This window comes from Cetorhinus maximus, chromosome 6, assembly GCF_964194155.1.
Source record: "Cetorhinus maximus chromosome 6, sCetMax3.hap1.1, whole genome shotgun sequence".
Classification (NCBI taxonomy): domain Eukaryota; kingdom Metazoa; phylum Chordata; class Chondrichthyes; order Lamniformes; family Cetorhinidae; genus Cetorhinus; species Cetorhinus maximus.
The window spans coordinates 20,241,112-20,254,944 of record NC_135884.1 but is presented as its reverse complement, the minus strand read 5'-3'; the positions used below and the strand labels follow the sequence as shown (position 1 = coordinate 20,254,944).

Sequence of the window (13,833 nt, the reverse complement as noted above, 5' to 3'; positions counted from 1 at the left end):
ACTCCTGCTTCCCACCAGTTCTCAGTTACTTAACCATGGACGTTACATCATGTTTATTTAGTATCAGGTGCTCTTGATCTTAACCCTTTACCTGACAATTACTACGGCATATGTTCACAGTAATAAAAAGATGCATTTTGTTTTATCTATGAATGTATTTTATGGCATGATTTATATGTAATTGTTTCAGTTAATGCACATATTTATTACTTTTAAGGTGATACTTTAAAGCACATTTTTTCTACCTTGTAAATGGTAGGATAAATTCTGTGTTCCTGGCCCAGAATCCTGTTCATATCAGAAAATTATGCAGGTGCATTCCTTGATTTTTAATCTATTAATGGGGAATTTTTCACTTCCTATCCCAGGAACACTGACATCAGCTGTAGCACCAGGATTTGTACTTTATTTTTTCCAGTTTCTTTCTTTTCCTTTGAAATGTGCTGACTGATGCTGAGATACTGTTCCACAGGAGCTAATAATCATATAATCATGAAATAATGCAGCACAGGACACCGTTCAACTTATCATGCCTGTGACAGTTATTTCAAAAAGCTATCCAATTAGTGCCACTCCATGTTCATTCTCCCTGCAAATTTTTCCTCTTCACGTATTTATCCTATTCCCCCTCGAAAGCTTTATGGAATCTGCTTCTATCATCCGCTCAGGCAGTGCATTCCATAACTCCATCATAACTCACTATTTTTAAAAAATCCTCATGTCCACTTCTGCTTCTTTAACCAATTACCTTGAATCTGTGTCCTCTGCTTACTGATCTTTTTGGCACTGGAATAAGGATTGGTAACCAGAGGGTTGCTGATATCTCTCCTCTGGTACCTTGCCCAGTCATTCTTCTTATCTGAGCCTAGACAGAGAGTTAACAGGCTATTTAATAATGGGAAGCATCACAGCTAAGGGCAGTCCTGTCCTTACCTCATGTCTTGTACACGGCATTTTTCAGAAAGATCCATTGGATAGCTATCAGGAATGGAAACCCTGCCTTATTTCCTACCCTAGCTGAGAACACCTACACACACCAAGGATTAAAACTAGAACCTTCCTAATTTTTATTGTCCAGCATCATATTTATTCATTGAACCATTTGGGAAGCTTCCTAGATAATTTTTTTTTAAACAGACTTGAGTAAAAACGTTTTTTAAAATCTTATTTAGTCCCTGAAGTTTGAGGCGAATATTTTCAATATTGAATGTGTTAACTTAATAAGGAATGAATAATTTTCAACATTTTCATAATTAAAGACCATTTTCTTTTCCTTCAGTGTACATATCTCTTTACCCAGTACAATCAGACACCACAAGCTTAAAAACTATTTACACAGCTCAGTTGTCTGAGTGTGGATGACAACTTTGATATTATCACTTCCTGTTCACATTCCATGGACGATGTGCAACAGACATTAAGCCCTCCCATCCCATTTTCAACTGACAAAGCACAAAGATGCATTATAAATATTGGTAAAAAGATGGATATTTTCTTCTTACTTGAGTAGTCCCAAAAATAGTCGACACTGAGAGGTTCAATATCTTTATTTCTTAATTTAGCAAAGAAAACAATTTACAAGTGGAGCAGAGATTGGGGCTTCATAAGGCTGGAGTGTGTGTGAGCACCTTTTTAAGACTTTCAGATGTTCAACGGGATTCTGAGTTCCATCTGTCAAGAGGGCCAGGATTTGCCAGGATTACCCTGCAGGTGATGATACAGAGGAGCTGCTATCTCACTGAATCCTCCATAAATTCTCTGCAAAACCCTAAATACCAAGTAACAGCTGCAAAACCATAACTCTGTTGGCCTTGGTAGTCCTGCCACTAATCATACCTTTGCTGGATCAGTTATTTTTCTTCCCTCCAATTTTGAGACCAAAGAAAGTTATAGTTTTCTGAGCAAGTGCAGATTTTTTTGGATTGATCTTAAACCCAACCTCTTATAAAAGGCTCAAAATTTCCTCTGAAAGAAGGTAATGTTCCTCCATTGACACCAACTGCAGCAAAATGTCATCAACATACTGAATCACATCGTCAGGTCGTGAATGTGACCACAATACATGTGCCATAAACTGAAGAAACAAAGTGGGCGAATTGTGAAATCTCTAGGCTAACTCTACCCAAGTATAATACAGTTCCCTAAAGGTGAATTAAAATTTGTATTGACTGCCTGGATGCTCTAGAGTGCTTCAAAACCCTTTTTTGAGATGTCCAAGATTGAATAGACAGTAGCTGTGCCCGTAACTTGGACATCATAACAGGATATCTAACCACGAGAGCTTGCGAGAGGGCTGTACTTGTTTAACTGACAGTTATTGATAGTCAGTCACAGAATCACAGAGTGCAGAAGAGGCCCTTCGGCCCATCAAGTCTGCACTGACACATGAGAAACACCTGACCTATCTACCTAATCCCACTTACCAACATTTGGCACGTCATAGCATTCAAGGCTACGGTTCAAGTGCTCATCCAGGTACTTTTTAAAGGATGTGAGGCAACCGGCCTCCACCACCCTCCCAGGCAGTGCATTCCAGACTGTCACCACCCTCTGGGTAAAAAAGTTTTTCCTCACATCCCCCCGTAAACCTCCTGCCCCTCACCTTGAACTTATGTCCCCCTAACCTTTCAACTAAGGGCAACAGCTGCTCCCTATCCACCTTGTCCATGCCCCTCATAATCTTGTACACCTCGATCAGGTCGTCCCTCAGTCTTCTCTGCTCCAACGAAAACAACCCATGTCCTACTTTTACCAGCGAGAGCTTTCTCATATCCCCTCTTTGCTCTCCTAATTGCTTTCTTAAGCTCCACCCTGCACTTTCCGTATTCCACTAATGCCTCCACTGATTTGCTTCCTTTGTACCTGCTATAAGCCTCTCTTTTCCTTCTCATCGTATCCTGAATATCTCTGGTCATCCATGGTTCTCTGGGCTTGTTACTCCTTCCTATCACCCTAGAGGGAACATGTTGAGCCTGTACCCTCCCCATTTCCTTTTTGAAGGTCCCCCATTGCTCCTCTGTAGATTTCCCCACAAGTAGCTGTTCCCAGTCTACCTTGGCCAGATCCTGCCATATTTTACAAAAATCCACTCACCCCCAATCCAAAACATTTTTTGCAATGTTTTTTGCAGTCTCCATGAATCATCAGGTTTCTTTATGGGCTATAATGGTGCATTATTATGGGATACTTATTTAGATAAATTCCTCACAGATCAAGGGATGTTAACAAATTTCCCAGTTATTTGTTCTGCTTCTTTTGGATGGCCCTCACCACTTACTGCTACCAACATATCCGCCACTCTCCCACAATCATGCTCATGTTGCATCCAAACTTTCTGACGTCTAGAGGTTGGTCAGACCTCTAATAATTGGGGAACATCATAGAGCTCTACGCTTTTACAGAAATTACTGTATGCAAGTTGTATAATGATTTGCGACATCAATGATCAATCTCCTTTTTGTGGTTCTGTTGGGCCCCAAAACTGACTCCTTGTGTATGCCTGCTTTATGCAATGGTAATTCAAATTTAATGTTGCCAATTTGCAATTGGAGGGAAACGGCCACCTGTGCCAAAATGTCTTGCCCCACCCAAAATAGCTGCAAGTATTGCCAGCTGAAAGAGAAATCTTCATGGTAAGTGGAACAGAAAGCCCTGGTGTCCACCAAAAAGTTGTGTCGGTGGCCTCGTACCAAGACTGGAACACGTGGTCTACCCTTTTTATCCTACTTAAGTTGACTCTCAGCAGCTATCAAGGCTTGTCCCCTTCATTCCTTCTTAAAGGGATTTGTAGGGTGCATTTCCCTAGACTGGTTATTACTCTTTATTATTTTCTGTAGGCCCTGTAAAATATCCAAGTACAATTTCTAATTGTCTCAGAGAAGTGGAAATGATGCTCTTTTGTGTTGTATCTGTTTAGATACCTGTCCATAAGCAGCTCCTCCCTGTGACCAGCATTGTTTTTTGGCATATCACAGTTTTCCTGCATACAACAATCTCTGGCAAAGTGACTCTTGTCTCTGGCAGCTAAATCAATTTTTCCCCAGTTTCATTCTCTCGTTTTTCACGAGTGTTTCTGCTTATTTTGTTTTTGGGATTTCTGTGGGTTTTTGTTTGAGCAGAGATTCCTACTTGGTGTGGAACACTGTCTGAATGTCCCTTCCTATTGTTTCCCTTCATATAATCACATTTAACTCCACAGCACACTGCTGGAATATATAATCACAAGCAGGGCTTATGAGGGTCTTATACTTATTAATCACCGAATCCCAAAATGTGGAGCCATTCTCTGTCAACTCTACCCTTTCTGCAATAAAAGTAAAATATTGCAGCTGCTGGAAATCTAATACTAAAAACAAAAAGTGTGGGAAATACTCAGCAGGTCTGGCAACAACTGTGGAGAGAGAAACAGAGTTAACATCTCAGATTGAATATGACTCCTTCAGAACCCTTTCTACACTTGTTTATTTCCAAGCTTACAATCACTTGTCTTGTTCATGCCTGCCACCACTCTATACCTCACTGCTCTAGATACTGTATTAACTCAATCTGTATGGTTCAATAAAGTACCTGTTCCTGTACACTCATGACAAAAACTTAAGGAGTTATGTACATGATGTGGCAATGTACCTTGTGTTAACCGACAAGCATCCTTGTCTGTCAAACTGTAGGTTAACCACATTGCCCATCCTTTGTTTAACAGTGGGGTGGGTCACCTACACCCTCATACTTCAGCAGTTGTGTACCCATCTGACACAACTCACTAAGAGTCAAGTCTCTATTGATCTGCTGGTCCTAATATTTGTAAGTTGTTGTTCCTATACGTGTGTCAACTTTATCCTTGTGTCACGAACACTTTAATCACAGAAAATGGTTCATCTTCAAAGATTTAAGACGTTCTGGCAGAATTTGTGTTTTAAACGATACTGTCCCTTAAAGGATTAATGCAGCACTCTGATTGCTATTCCTGGAAAAAAACATCCTTCTACAAGAAAAGGTAATTAAGCAGTTGGAAAAACCTCTTTACCTAGACGAACTGTGTACAAAGGGGGGGTCGCATGGGTTTTATGGCTCTGAAAAAAAAATGCCTGGAAGACTGTTTTTAAAAGTAGGCTTTGGTTTTGCTTTGAGAAGAGAAGGACCAACTGCTTGAGAAGGAAGACAGCAACCTTTTGCAGTCCAGAGTCAGTCTTTAGCCGGAATTGAACATGAGCTGTTCCTGAGGTGCTGTACGTGCTGGAATTGAGTATCCTTGAGTATCCCATGAGTCCATCTGAAAAGCCATGCCAGAGTCACTGATTGTTTCACGGATCAGTACTGAGAGACCAACTGTATAACCCAGATGCCATTTCAAGAACTCCATCATCCATCCTTTGCCTTTGAACCATTAACTTTTATTCCTTTTGGCTGAATTCCTCCATTTGTATTCTTATTTAATTGTTTCTTTGTGTGTGTGAAAGACTTAGAGTATCTCAAAAGAGTAATTAGTATAATTTCATATTCTATATTGTATGTTATTGAGCTTTGCCTTTCTATTTGACAAGACTGGTTTTATAATAAACTACTAAGTTTGTTGTTTATTGAAAGAAGCCTGGTTAAAGTCTCTTTCATTCTGGGTACCAGTAGTGTAGGTAAACAATTGGCCATCTTGGTGAGTAAGTTAAACTTTTAAACTAATGGTATGACCTGTGGAGCAGTGGGGCTAGATCAACTGCAAACTCCTCCCATCCCAGTCATAACACTTGGGGCAGGATTTTCCCCCCGTCGGGGGTGAAGTTGAATTGCGGACGCGCACAGGCACGCCTCCGATCGGTGCCCCCGATTGGGGGCATGGTGCCATTTTACTTGGGCGGGCCAATTAAGACCTGCCCAGCGTAATGTCCGCACGGAAGCACTATACGCTCCCTGTGCGGGCGTGGGAGGAATCCCTAAATCGAGAGTGCGCTCTTTCACGCATCCGCATGAAAGAGCGCACTCATCTCCCTGAGGCAAAGTGCTGCCTCAGGGAGATCGGCTGTTCTGTTACAAATATTAAAAATAGAAAAAAAAAATTCCTGACATGTCCCCTCATGTAACACTTGACTCACATGAGTTGGGACGTGTCCATAATTTTTACAAAAACTTTAATTACATTTTTTAAAACCTACATGAAACCTCATCCTGCCGGTGGATGAGGTTTCATGCTTTTTCTAATTCCCGCCGGGGCTCCTGGCCTGCCCGCCAACCTTAAGGTGTCCAACGGGCAGGTCCATTAATTAGCTAAATGATTCTGTCAATGGCCTCAATTGGCCATTGACAGGTCGTCGGGCACACAGCTGATTTTGCTGCGTCCCTGCCTACCGGAAAATTTAAATGGGGCGCGGTGACGTCGGGAGTTCAGCCCAATGTCACCGCGTGTCATTTTATGCATCGGCGAGCAGGCCCCGCCCCTCCCCGGCCGTTGACGGGAAAATCCTGCCCTTGACGGGAAAATCCTGCCCTTGGTCTTGACATTTTTAGTTCCTGGAATTTTAGTGAACTAAACAGGTCTCTGCAGCTAAAAAGAGCTCTAAAAATTGACTGCATTACGAAGAGTTGAGAGAAGTAATACTGTTAGAGGAAATTTAAAAACTGTCTCGCATACAGCCTTAAAGCTCACATAGAGGAACAAAGGGTTTCCAGAGTCAGAGGGACAGCCACCGTGGCTGATGACTACAATTTAACCCATAAACATCTAAACCAAAACAAATTTGGGTCTCTTACCATGAAGAACAGAGGAAGCTTCCAAAGCAACGGACAGACAGTGAGGGAGATACCTCAGCCAGCTGAAGGGTCACAGGGCAGTGCAGCAGAAGCTGGCCAGCCACCTGTGGGCAATGGTGTCCCAAAGGACATGGGGCTGATTAGGGACAAACCTATCCCTAAGGTTGCAGAACAAGGGAAGTCAATACTCCTTAAGGCAAACCAAATTTGTGAAAACCACACTGGAAGTACAATTACAGCTAACACAGAATTCCTCAGTAAAACATCACCGGATCAGGTTCAAAACTTAAATCCACCGGAACTCAGCAGTTCAATTTCCAAGGCAACCAGAACCCATACACCTTACAGGGGTTTAAAAACAATACACCCCCACACCATCAACGTAGAAATACAAATCATCAGTGGATCAGAACCTAAATTATCAGACTCTTGTGGAGGCTAACAGAGGGCCCATCGAGGTAGAAAGGGTCAGGATGGATCGCATAAAAGCTAAAGAAGGCAAAACCAGGCCACTAGCATTTAAAGAGACCAAGGCAGGGTCCAGAGAAGTTAAAGGCAATGAAGGGGCTGATTCAGAGGTCTGGTTTGAATAGGGACAGAGAAAGTTCATAAACCAGCAGACAGTCAGTGAGGCAGACACCTCACTGAGTTGAAGAGCCACAGGGCAATGCAGCAAAAGCTGGCCTGCTGCCTGTGGGCGGTAGTGTCCCAAAGGACAAAGGACAGATTCAGGACCAACCCATCCCAAAGTAACAGAAAAGATGAAGTCAATACTTGTGAAAGCCACAAGGGGAGTACAAGCACACCCAACACAGAATTAACCACAAAACCATCACGGGATAAGGCTCAAAACTTAAATCAACCTGAACCTAGGAATTCAGTTTCCAAGGCAACTGGAGTTTAAAAACAATATACTCCACACCATCACCCTAGAAGTAAGAATTAGCAATAGACCATAACCTAAATTCAGACTCCTTTAATGGAACTTTAATGGAAGCAGCCATTAAAGGGTTAAGAGCTTCACAGGCAACCAAACAAAACAATCGGTGTAATTTACATATTACAAGCTTCAAAACAGAATCCAGCCTTGTGAAACCTGACTCCTCCTTAGTAGCCAGCATGAAGTTTGAACTTTCACCAAATGGTAACGGTATTGAGAATCATATGTCTGATGGGGTTATCATTCCTGAAATCTTGTGCACTGATTTTAATGAACATTCATCAGATAACACATAACTGGGGATTTTTAGAAAAGTACCAGATTACCATGTATGAATGTCCAACTGTATGAAGAAGTGAATGTATACATTGTTCTTTTGCTTAGCAAATAAACCACGTATAAAAAAAAAGGTTATCACAGATTCCAATTTTTTCCCGTATGGTAGAGGCATGTCATGTTCTAGTATTTAATGGAGTTTCAGTCGATACTTTATATTTTTAAAAACTGACAGTAAAATATGGCTGCCTGAGGATCACCTGATTTCTATTGTGGGTTGAAACCACACCTTGTCTCAAGGGGGAACAGAGGATCCTTCAAGACTGATGTTGACTCAATGCCTTTCCCTGAAACTAATTCAAAAGAGTATTATCAATTGAATGGGTCTTTCAAACACAAACACACTTGCTATCTCAAACTCTGAAGGTGTGAAATGCACAACACAGTATGTATATTCGACCTAACCACCCATCTTATTTGGAAAAGGACTTTGACATTGTACAAGTCACATGATGAGACAGCCATACTTTGTTTTTAAAAACAGCAAGAAGCTGTTCTGAAAACAGAGTTCTGTCAGAAAGCCATCAAACTATCTGCGAGTCACCTAAGCAGCCAAGGTAATAAACAGCAATACCTTGAAAATAGGAGAAGGGCTCCCTACTACCTCTTCCAACTCCAAGTTCACCTGATAACCAATCTCTTGAACTTTGACTACAAGAAGCCTTGCAGCTTACTGAGAATCAAGACCTTTACTTCAAAGCATCAACTCATATGAGACCAAAGGCCTAGCACGAAAGAAACTGAGATAATCATAAATTGTAATTGTATTGTTTTACCTACATAAGAACATAAGAAATAGGAGCAGGAGTGAGCTATTTCGCCCTTCGAGCTTACTTTGCCATTCAATGAGATCATGGCTGACCTTCTACCTTCATCTGTATCTAACTTTTTTGTGTGTGTGAGTCAAGTGAGTGAGACATTGCATTTTAAACATTCGGAACAAGTGTGTGATAATAAATGAACTTCTTGTTTAAAACTCACAAAAAGCTTAGTGCTGGAGTTATTTAAATTGAGACAATCATTCTGAGGATAAGAAAATACACACCTTTTACATAGAAACATATTCATCACGGGCAGTAAAAAGGAACACACAAATTATGCCTATGACACAAAGAATAGTTTCAAGGGATGATACATAGCAAATCAAACTTAATTCCTAAGTAACATTCGTTAAATGATTGAGGGACCTACAAATGAGTTTTATTACGTATCCATATGTTCTTTGTTGCCTATAATGGATGCATAGGTAATGATTAACATAAACTGTAAACTAGATATAGATTTAGTGTAAGTTTCTTGTTAGTATGTGGGAAACGGTTACATTTGTTTTGACAGGAGCACAGATAAACAAGAATATTTAAATCATAAGCTGCTGCTGCTTGTAGCTACTCCTGCCAGGAGATCTGATGTCACGCTATGCCATGCTCCACCATCTCGAGCCATCCTCACACACCCGCTGTAGCTTGTCTGCAACCAACTTAACCAACTACAACTTAAGTCATATATCAAACAAAATTTTTACCTCAAAACATTTATGGATAAAAATGATTTCCACATTTGGAATAGTTATTTTTTGACCTTTTGTGGTGTCAAGATAATACTTGAATATAATTCTACACAGCAAAAGGCAGTTAGTGGAATTCTCCGTGTGTTTATGTAATTGTTTTCAAGATGAATTGTTCGAATATTTGAGTCATCTTGATCATTTGCAATGCAGATGGATTCCAGTGGAACGTTCCTAGTAAAAAAAAAAATCGTTTTGTGTGAGAGTATGATTTTTTTTTTAAGAATCTCCCTTAGTTCAGTCAGCATTTTGATGTTCAGCTCATTATTTGGATTCAAATTATCTTTTGATCAGAGGTGGGTTTTTGTGCACTAATCTCAAAAGACAAACACAGGGATTACAAATTTAGCTATTCTGAGATCCATATAGAAACTCCCAGAGGTCCATTCTTTTTGGGGATGGATTACTAATAACATATAATGAGAAAACTTGAGTCTTAGAATAGCACAACTGAACTAATATATGGACGACACTATCCAATATGCCGACATATACATTTTCTGATACTGGTTTGCTCTTACATGTCGTAAGATATTGGAAAGATAAATGTATGTGGATACGTAAAATGAGCTCACTACCTTTTGGTTTCAGTTTACAGGGGGAAAATGACTTGAAATTCAATAACATCACATTTCTCTAAAATGCCCCAAGTTGTTTCACATATATCAGTTACTTTGAGCTAACATAATTGTTCTTATTCAAGCAAACATGGCAATCATTTTGTTCAGAATAAGATCCTGCATACAGCAATGAGATGAATGACAAACAAGTAAGTCTATTTTTGTTGATGATAGTTGAGCTAGGAATGTTGGTCACCACACAGAGTAACAACCTGTTCTTCATTAGATGGCACCATGGAATCTTTAACATGTACCTGAACAGACTGACTATGCAACACCTGAACTTGCCTGAAACGCCACCCCTTCAACTGTGCAATGCTCCCCTGTGTTTGCAAGACTACATGCTCATTTCTTGGGGCAGGGTTTTAAACCACAATTTTCTGATTTAGATATATTTTTCTTCATCTATGGCTTAGTTAACCCAAGGACAACGGACCTGTTACCAATAAGTAGTACCTTGAATGATTTTCTGTTACCTGATTAAGTTGTCATTCAGTCTCAGAAAGTGAAGTGCCTTCATTTCAGCAATTCCAACAGGAATTTTTTTCAACATATTGTGATCCAAAAACAGTTCTCTCATAGATTTGTAAGTGCCAAAGAAAGAAACTGGGTCAACTCCATTGCTGGTTAGCTTGTTGAAAGAGAGATACAAGATTTCTAATCCTGGCTTCATGTGAGCAAACACGAAGCCTGGAATTCTTTCAATCTGGTTATGAACAAGTATAAGATACAGCAGACCTTTGGGTAGGTGTGATGGAACATGAATTATCTTGTTGTGTGAGAGATCCAGATATTCTAGGTTCCTAAATGATGAACAGGAATTTTTATTTACATGAAATACAATTTGCTTAACTTTACAGTCCTCTACAATATGCAGAAAATTATAACCTATTGAAGTCAAAGGTTAAACTAGCAGATGCTAAAGATCAATTGCCTTTCACTACTTCAATAACAAAGATATACCATTTAAAAAATCTAAAATATTGGCATTTATATAGAATTAATATTATTTACTGATTGCCTTATTTCTAATTAATATGTCACTTGTACAAGATATTAAAACTTGGTTTTAAGGAGAAAGACGAGTTGACTATTGAGTTTTGACTATAATTGGCTAAGTACTTTAGATTTGTCAATTGGAAGCATTTAACTGTCTCACTTTGTACAGATCAGATGTTTGTAATGCACTTCCTATTGAACTGTTTCCATGCATATCTAAGAGTTTCATTCACATTTGATAATCACTGGAATGCATTTTTACATATTGCTTTACTTGTTTAAAAAAAACTTCTGACTGAACTAACCATCTTTATAATTTATAATGATGTGTACAGAACAGCATCAATTAATAGTTGCAAATGTTTAATTGGAATCAAAATACTCACTCGAGCTTTATCCAAGCAAATTGTGATATCCTAGTTTCATCAAGCTTATTATTCCTTAGAACCATTACATTCAAATTGGTTGTCTTATTCAAACTAACTTCAGATATTTCTTCAATTTCATTCTGTTCAAGGTAAAGCTCCTGCATTTTCAAAAAACAGGCATATTTCATATCAAAAGAGGAGCCCATTCACGTAGTGCATCAGTGATACTTATTTAAATATTGCATTAAGTAGGTTTTATAGCTTTACAGGAAAGTTAGAAATTATGCATAATGCTTGCAAAAGTAACAATTCTATAGGTTTTGTTATGCTATTATCAGGAAGTCTTGTGGCGCAGTGGTAGTGTCCCTACCTCTGAACCAGAAGCTCTGTGTTCAAGTCCCACTTCAGGACTTGATGGCTTTGGAAGGTGCATTCATACTGTGGCCAAACAGGTTGATTATCAGCCTGTAAATCCTTCCAATATGCCTGATGGCAGGCAGTAAGAGTGGAAAATTTCAGCCATACTGCAATGGCAAACTACTGCAGTACTTTGCCAAACATAATCATAGACCAATCCAATGGAAGTCCATGGTCATGGCACCTGGAGGAGGAGGATGCTGTGATCATTAAAATCATACGCATGTTTTTAAAATGATATAAATCCTGAGACATTTGTAAAATTAATTCCACTGCTGTTTTATATAATTCCCACAGCATTGGCATCCAATTATCGAAAAGTTGTATTAGATGTGGCTGGATACAAATAACTTGAAATAGGAAGATGTGGTGAATGAATAAATATTTTGTAAATTTGGCTTTTGAGAACATGGGAATAATATATAGATGTTTTGTGTTTAAACCTGAAATGCTTGATTTTCCACTCAGCTATTAAGGTTTTGGCAAACAGGTTTTTGAGTTATAATTTACTTCAGATACCACATGTCCATACAAAAGGTCAGCATTTTGCTAACATAGCATATGGGTTTAGAATTATTTTACTATTAGAAAATACATTTTAACGTAACAATACTGTATTTTATAGCATCTGTTATGGAAAAAAAACTTTATTACGTTTGGTACAGTGTCAAGGAGATGAAAATAAGATGGATTTAATTTTGCAAAATTACTGCCTGAATGATCAATGGCTATTGACAGACAAATGATGAGCAAAAGTCATCATTAACCCCTTCTCAGAAAAAAATATTTTCAATCCCTCTAGTCATTAATCGGCCATTTAAGGGTCCCAGTTGGTCCAAAGGCAGGCAGGCTGCCTGATGCCTGGTAAAATACCAGTGAAGGCGGGTAAGTGGTAAGCACTACACTGCTGCCATGGCACCTGATTTTACAGCCTCCCCCACCCCCACTGCTTGCCAGCCCACTCCCGGGAGGACAGTTAAATTCTAACCAGCATTTCAGGTCAGTGACCTCTCATCAGAACTAGAAAATGTTAGAGATATAAGTTTTAAGACAGTGCAGAGACTGGGATAGCGGGAGGGGGAAAAGAACAAAAGGAATGATCTGTGATATGATGGAAGGCCCGAGGGATTAAATGGCAAAGGGGATGATGGTGCAAAGTAAAAGGGAGTGATAATAAGAAAAGTAAATAAATTTAAAATGGGTCTCAAGGGGTTGTAAATGGCAGAATAATACCAGAATAATTTCCAGCATCTGCTGTCCCAAAAAAAAATCTGGTCAATGGTTAAAATCTAAAATTGTTGAACTCAGTGTTGAGTCCAGAAAGCTGTGAAGTGCTTAACTGCAAGTTGAGGTGCTGGTCCTCAAATTTCCATTGAACACTGTTGCAACATTGCCCGAGGCTGAGGACAGAGAGGTTATAGTGTGAGTGGGGGCAAAGAATTAAGATGATGGGTGACTTGAAGCTCAGGGTCTTGGCTGTGGATTGAACGAAGGTGCTGAGCAAAGCAATCGCCCAATCTGCATTGGGTTTCCACAATGTAGAGAAACCAGCATCATGAGCAACGAATACAACATACTAAATTGAAAGAAGTATAAATAAATCATTGTCACCCCCAGAAGGACTGTTTAGGACACTGAACATTGAGAAGTGAGGAGATGAAAGGGCATGGTAATCTGGCAAGGAAAGAAATAAAAGCTGGATCTAGAAGAACTGTAAACGGCACCAGTAGAATCATTAGCAGTATCTGTTGTCTGAAAAAATTGGGACCAGTGGTTATGATCTGAAATTGAGTGAAAGGTTGAGCTTGCACAGGAAAGTGCCATTGGAATGCGAGCAGATATTGTGGTTGA

At 39.5% G+C, this 13,833-nt stretch overlaps 2 protein-coding genes and 1 long non-coding RNA gene across 12 annotated transcripts in view; 1 reads left to right on the top strand and 2 right to left on the bottom strand.

Annotated features, from left to right (window-relative positions):
- Window positions 1–13,833, top strand: part of cenpp (centromere protein P) — a 308,552-nt gene that overhangs the window by 232,337 nt on the left and 62,382 nt on the right. The gene's annotated exons all lie outside the window — the stretch shown is intronic.
- LOC144681619 (uncharacterized) overlaps window positions 1,530–13,833 on the bottom strand; it is a 324,557-nt gene continuing 312,253 nt past the window's right edge. Inside the window, exon 2 of the long non-coding RNA XR_013576809.1 lies at window positions 1,530–2,548. This is a non-coding gene — a long non-coding RNA (uncharacterized LOC144681619). The remainder of the gene's footprint in view (window positions 2,549–13,833) is intronic.
- Window positions 8,761–13,833, bottom strand: part of ecm2 (extracellular matrix protein 2, female organ and adipocyte specific) — a 33,803-nt gene continuing 28,730 nt past the window's right edge. For all 5 annotated transcript variants that reach the window (XM_078543325.1, XM_078543328.1, XM_078543326.1 and 2 more), the window contains 3 exons: window positions 11,584–11,723; window positions 10,675–11,001; window positions 8,761–9,752 (listed from right to left, as the gene is read on the bottom strand). In XM_078543325.1, coding sequence (XP_078399451.1) covers window positions 9,581–9,752; window positions 10,675–11,001; window positions 11,584–11,723 — 639 coding nt within the window. In that variant the 3' untranslated portion in view covers window positions 8,761–9,580. The remainder of the gene's footprint in view (window positions 9,753–10,674; window positions 11,002–11,583; window positions 11,724–13,833) is intronic.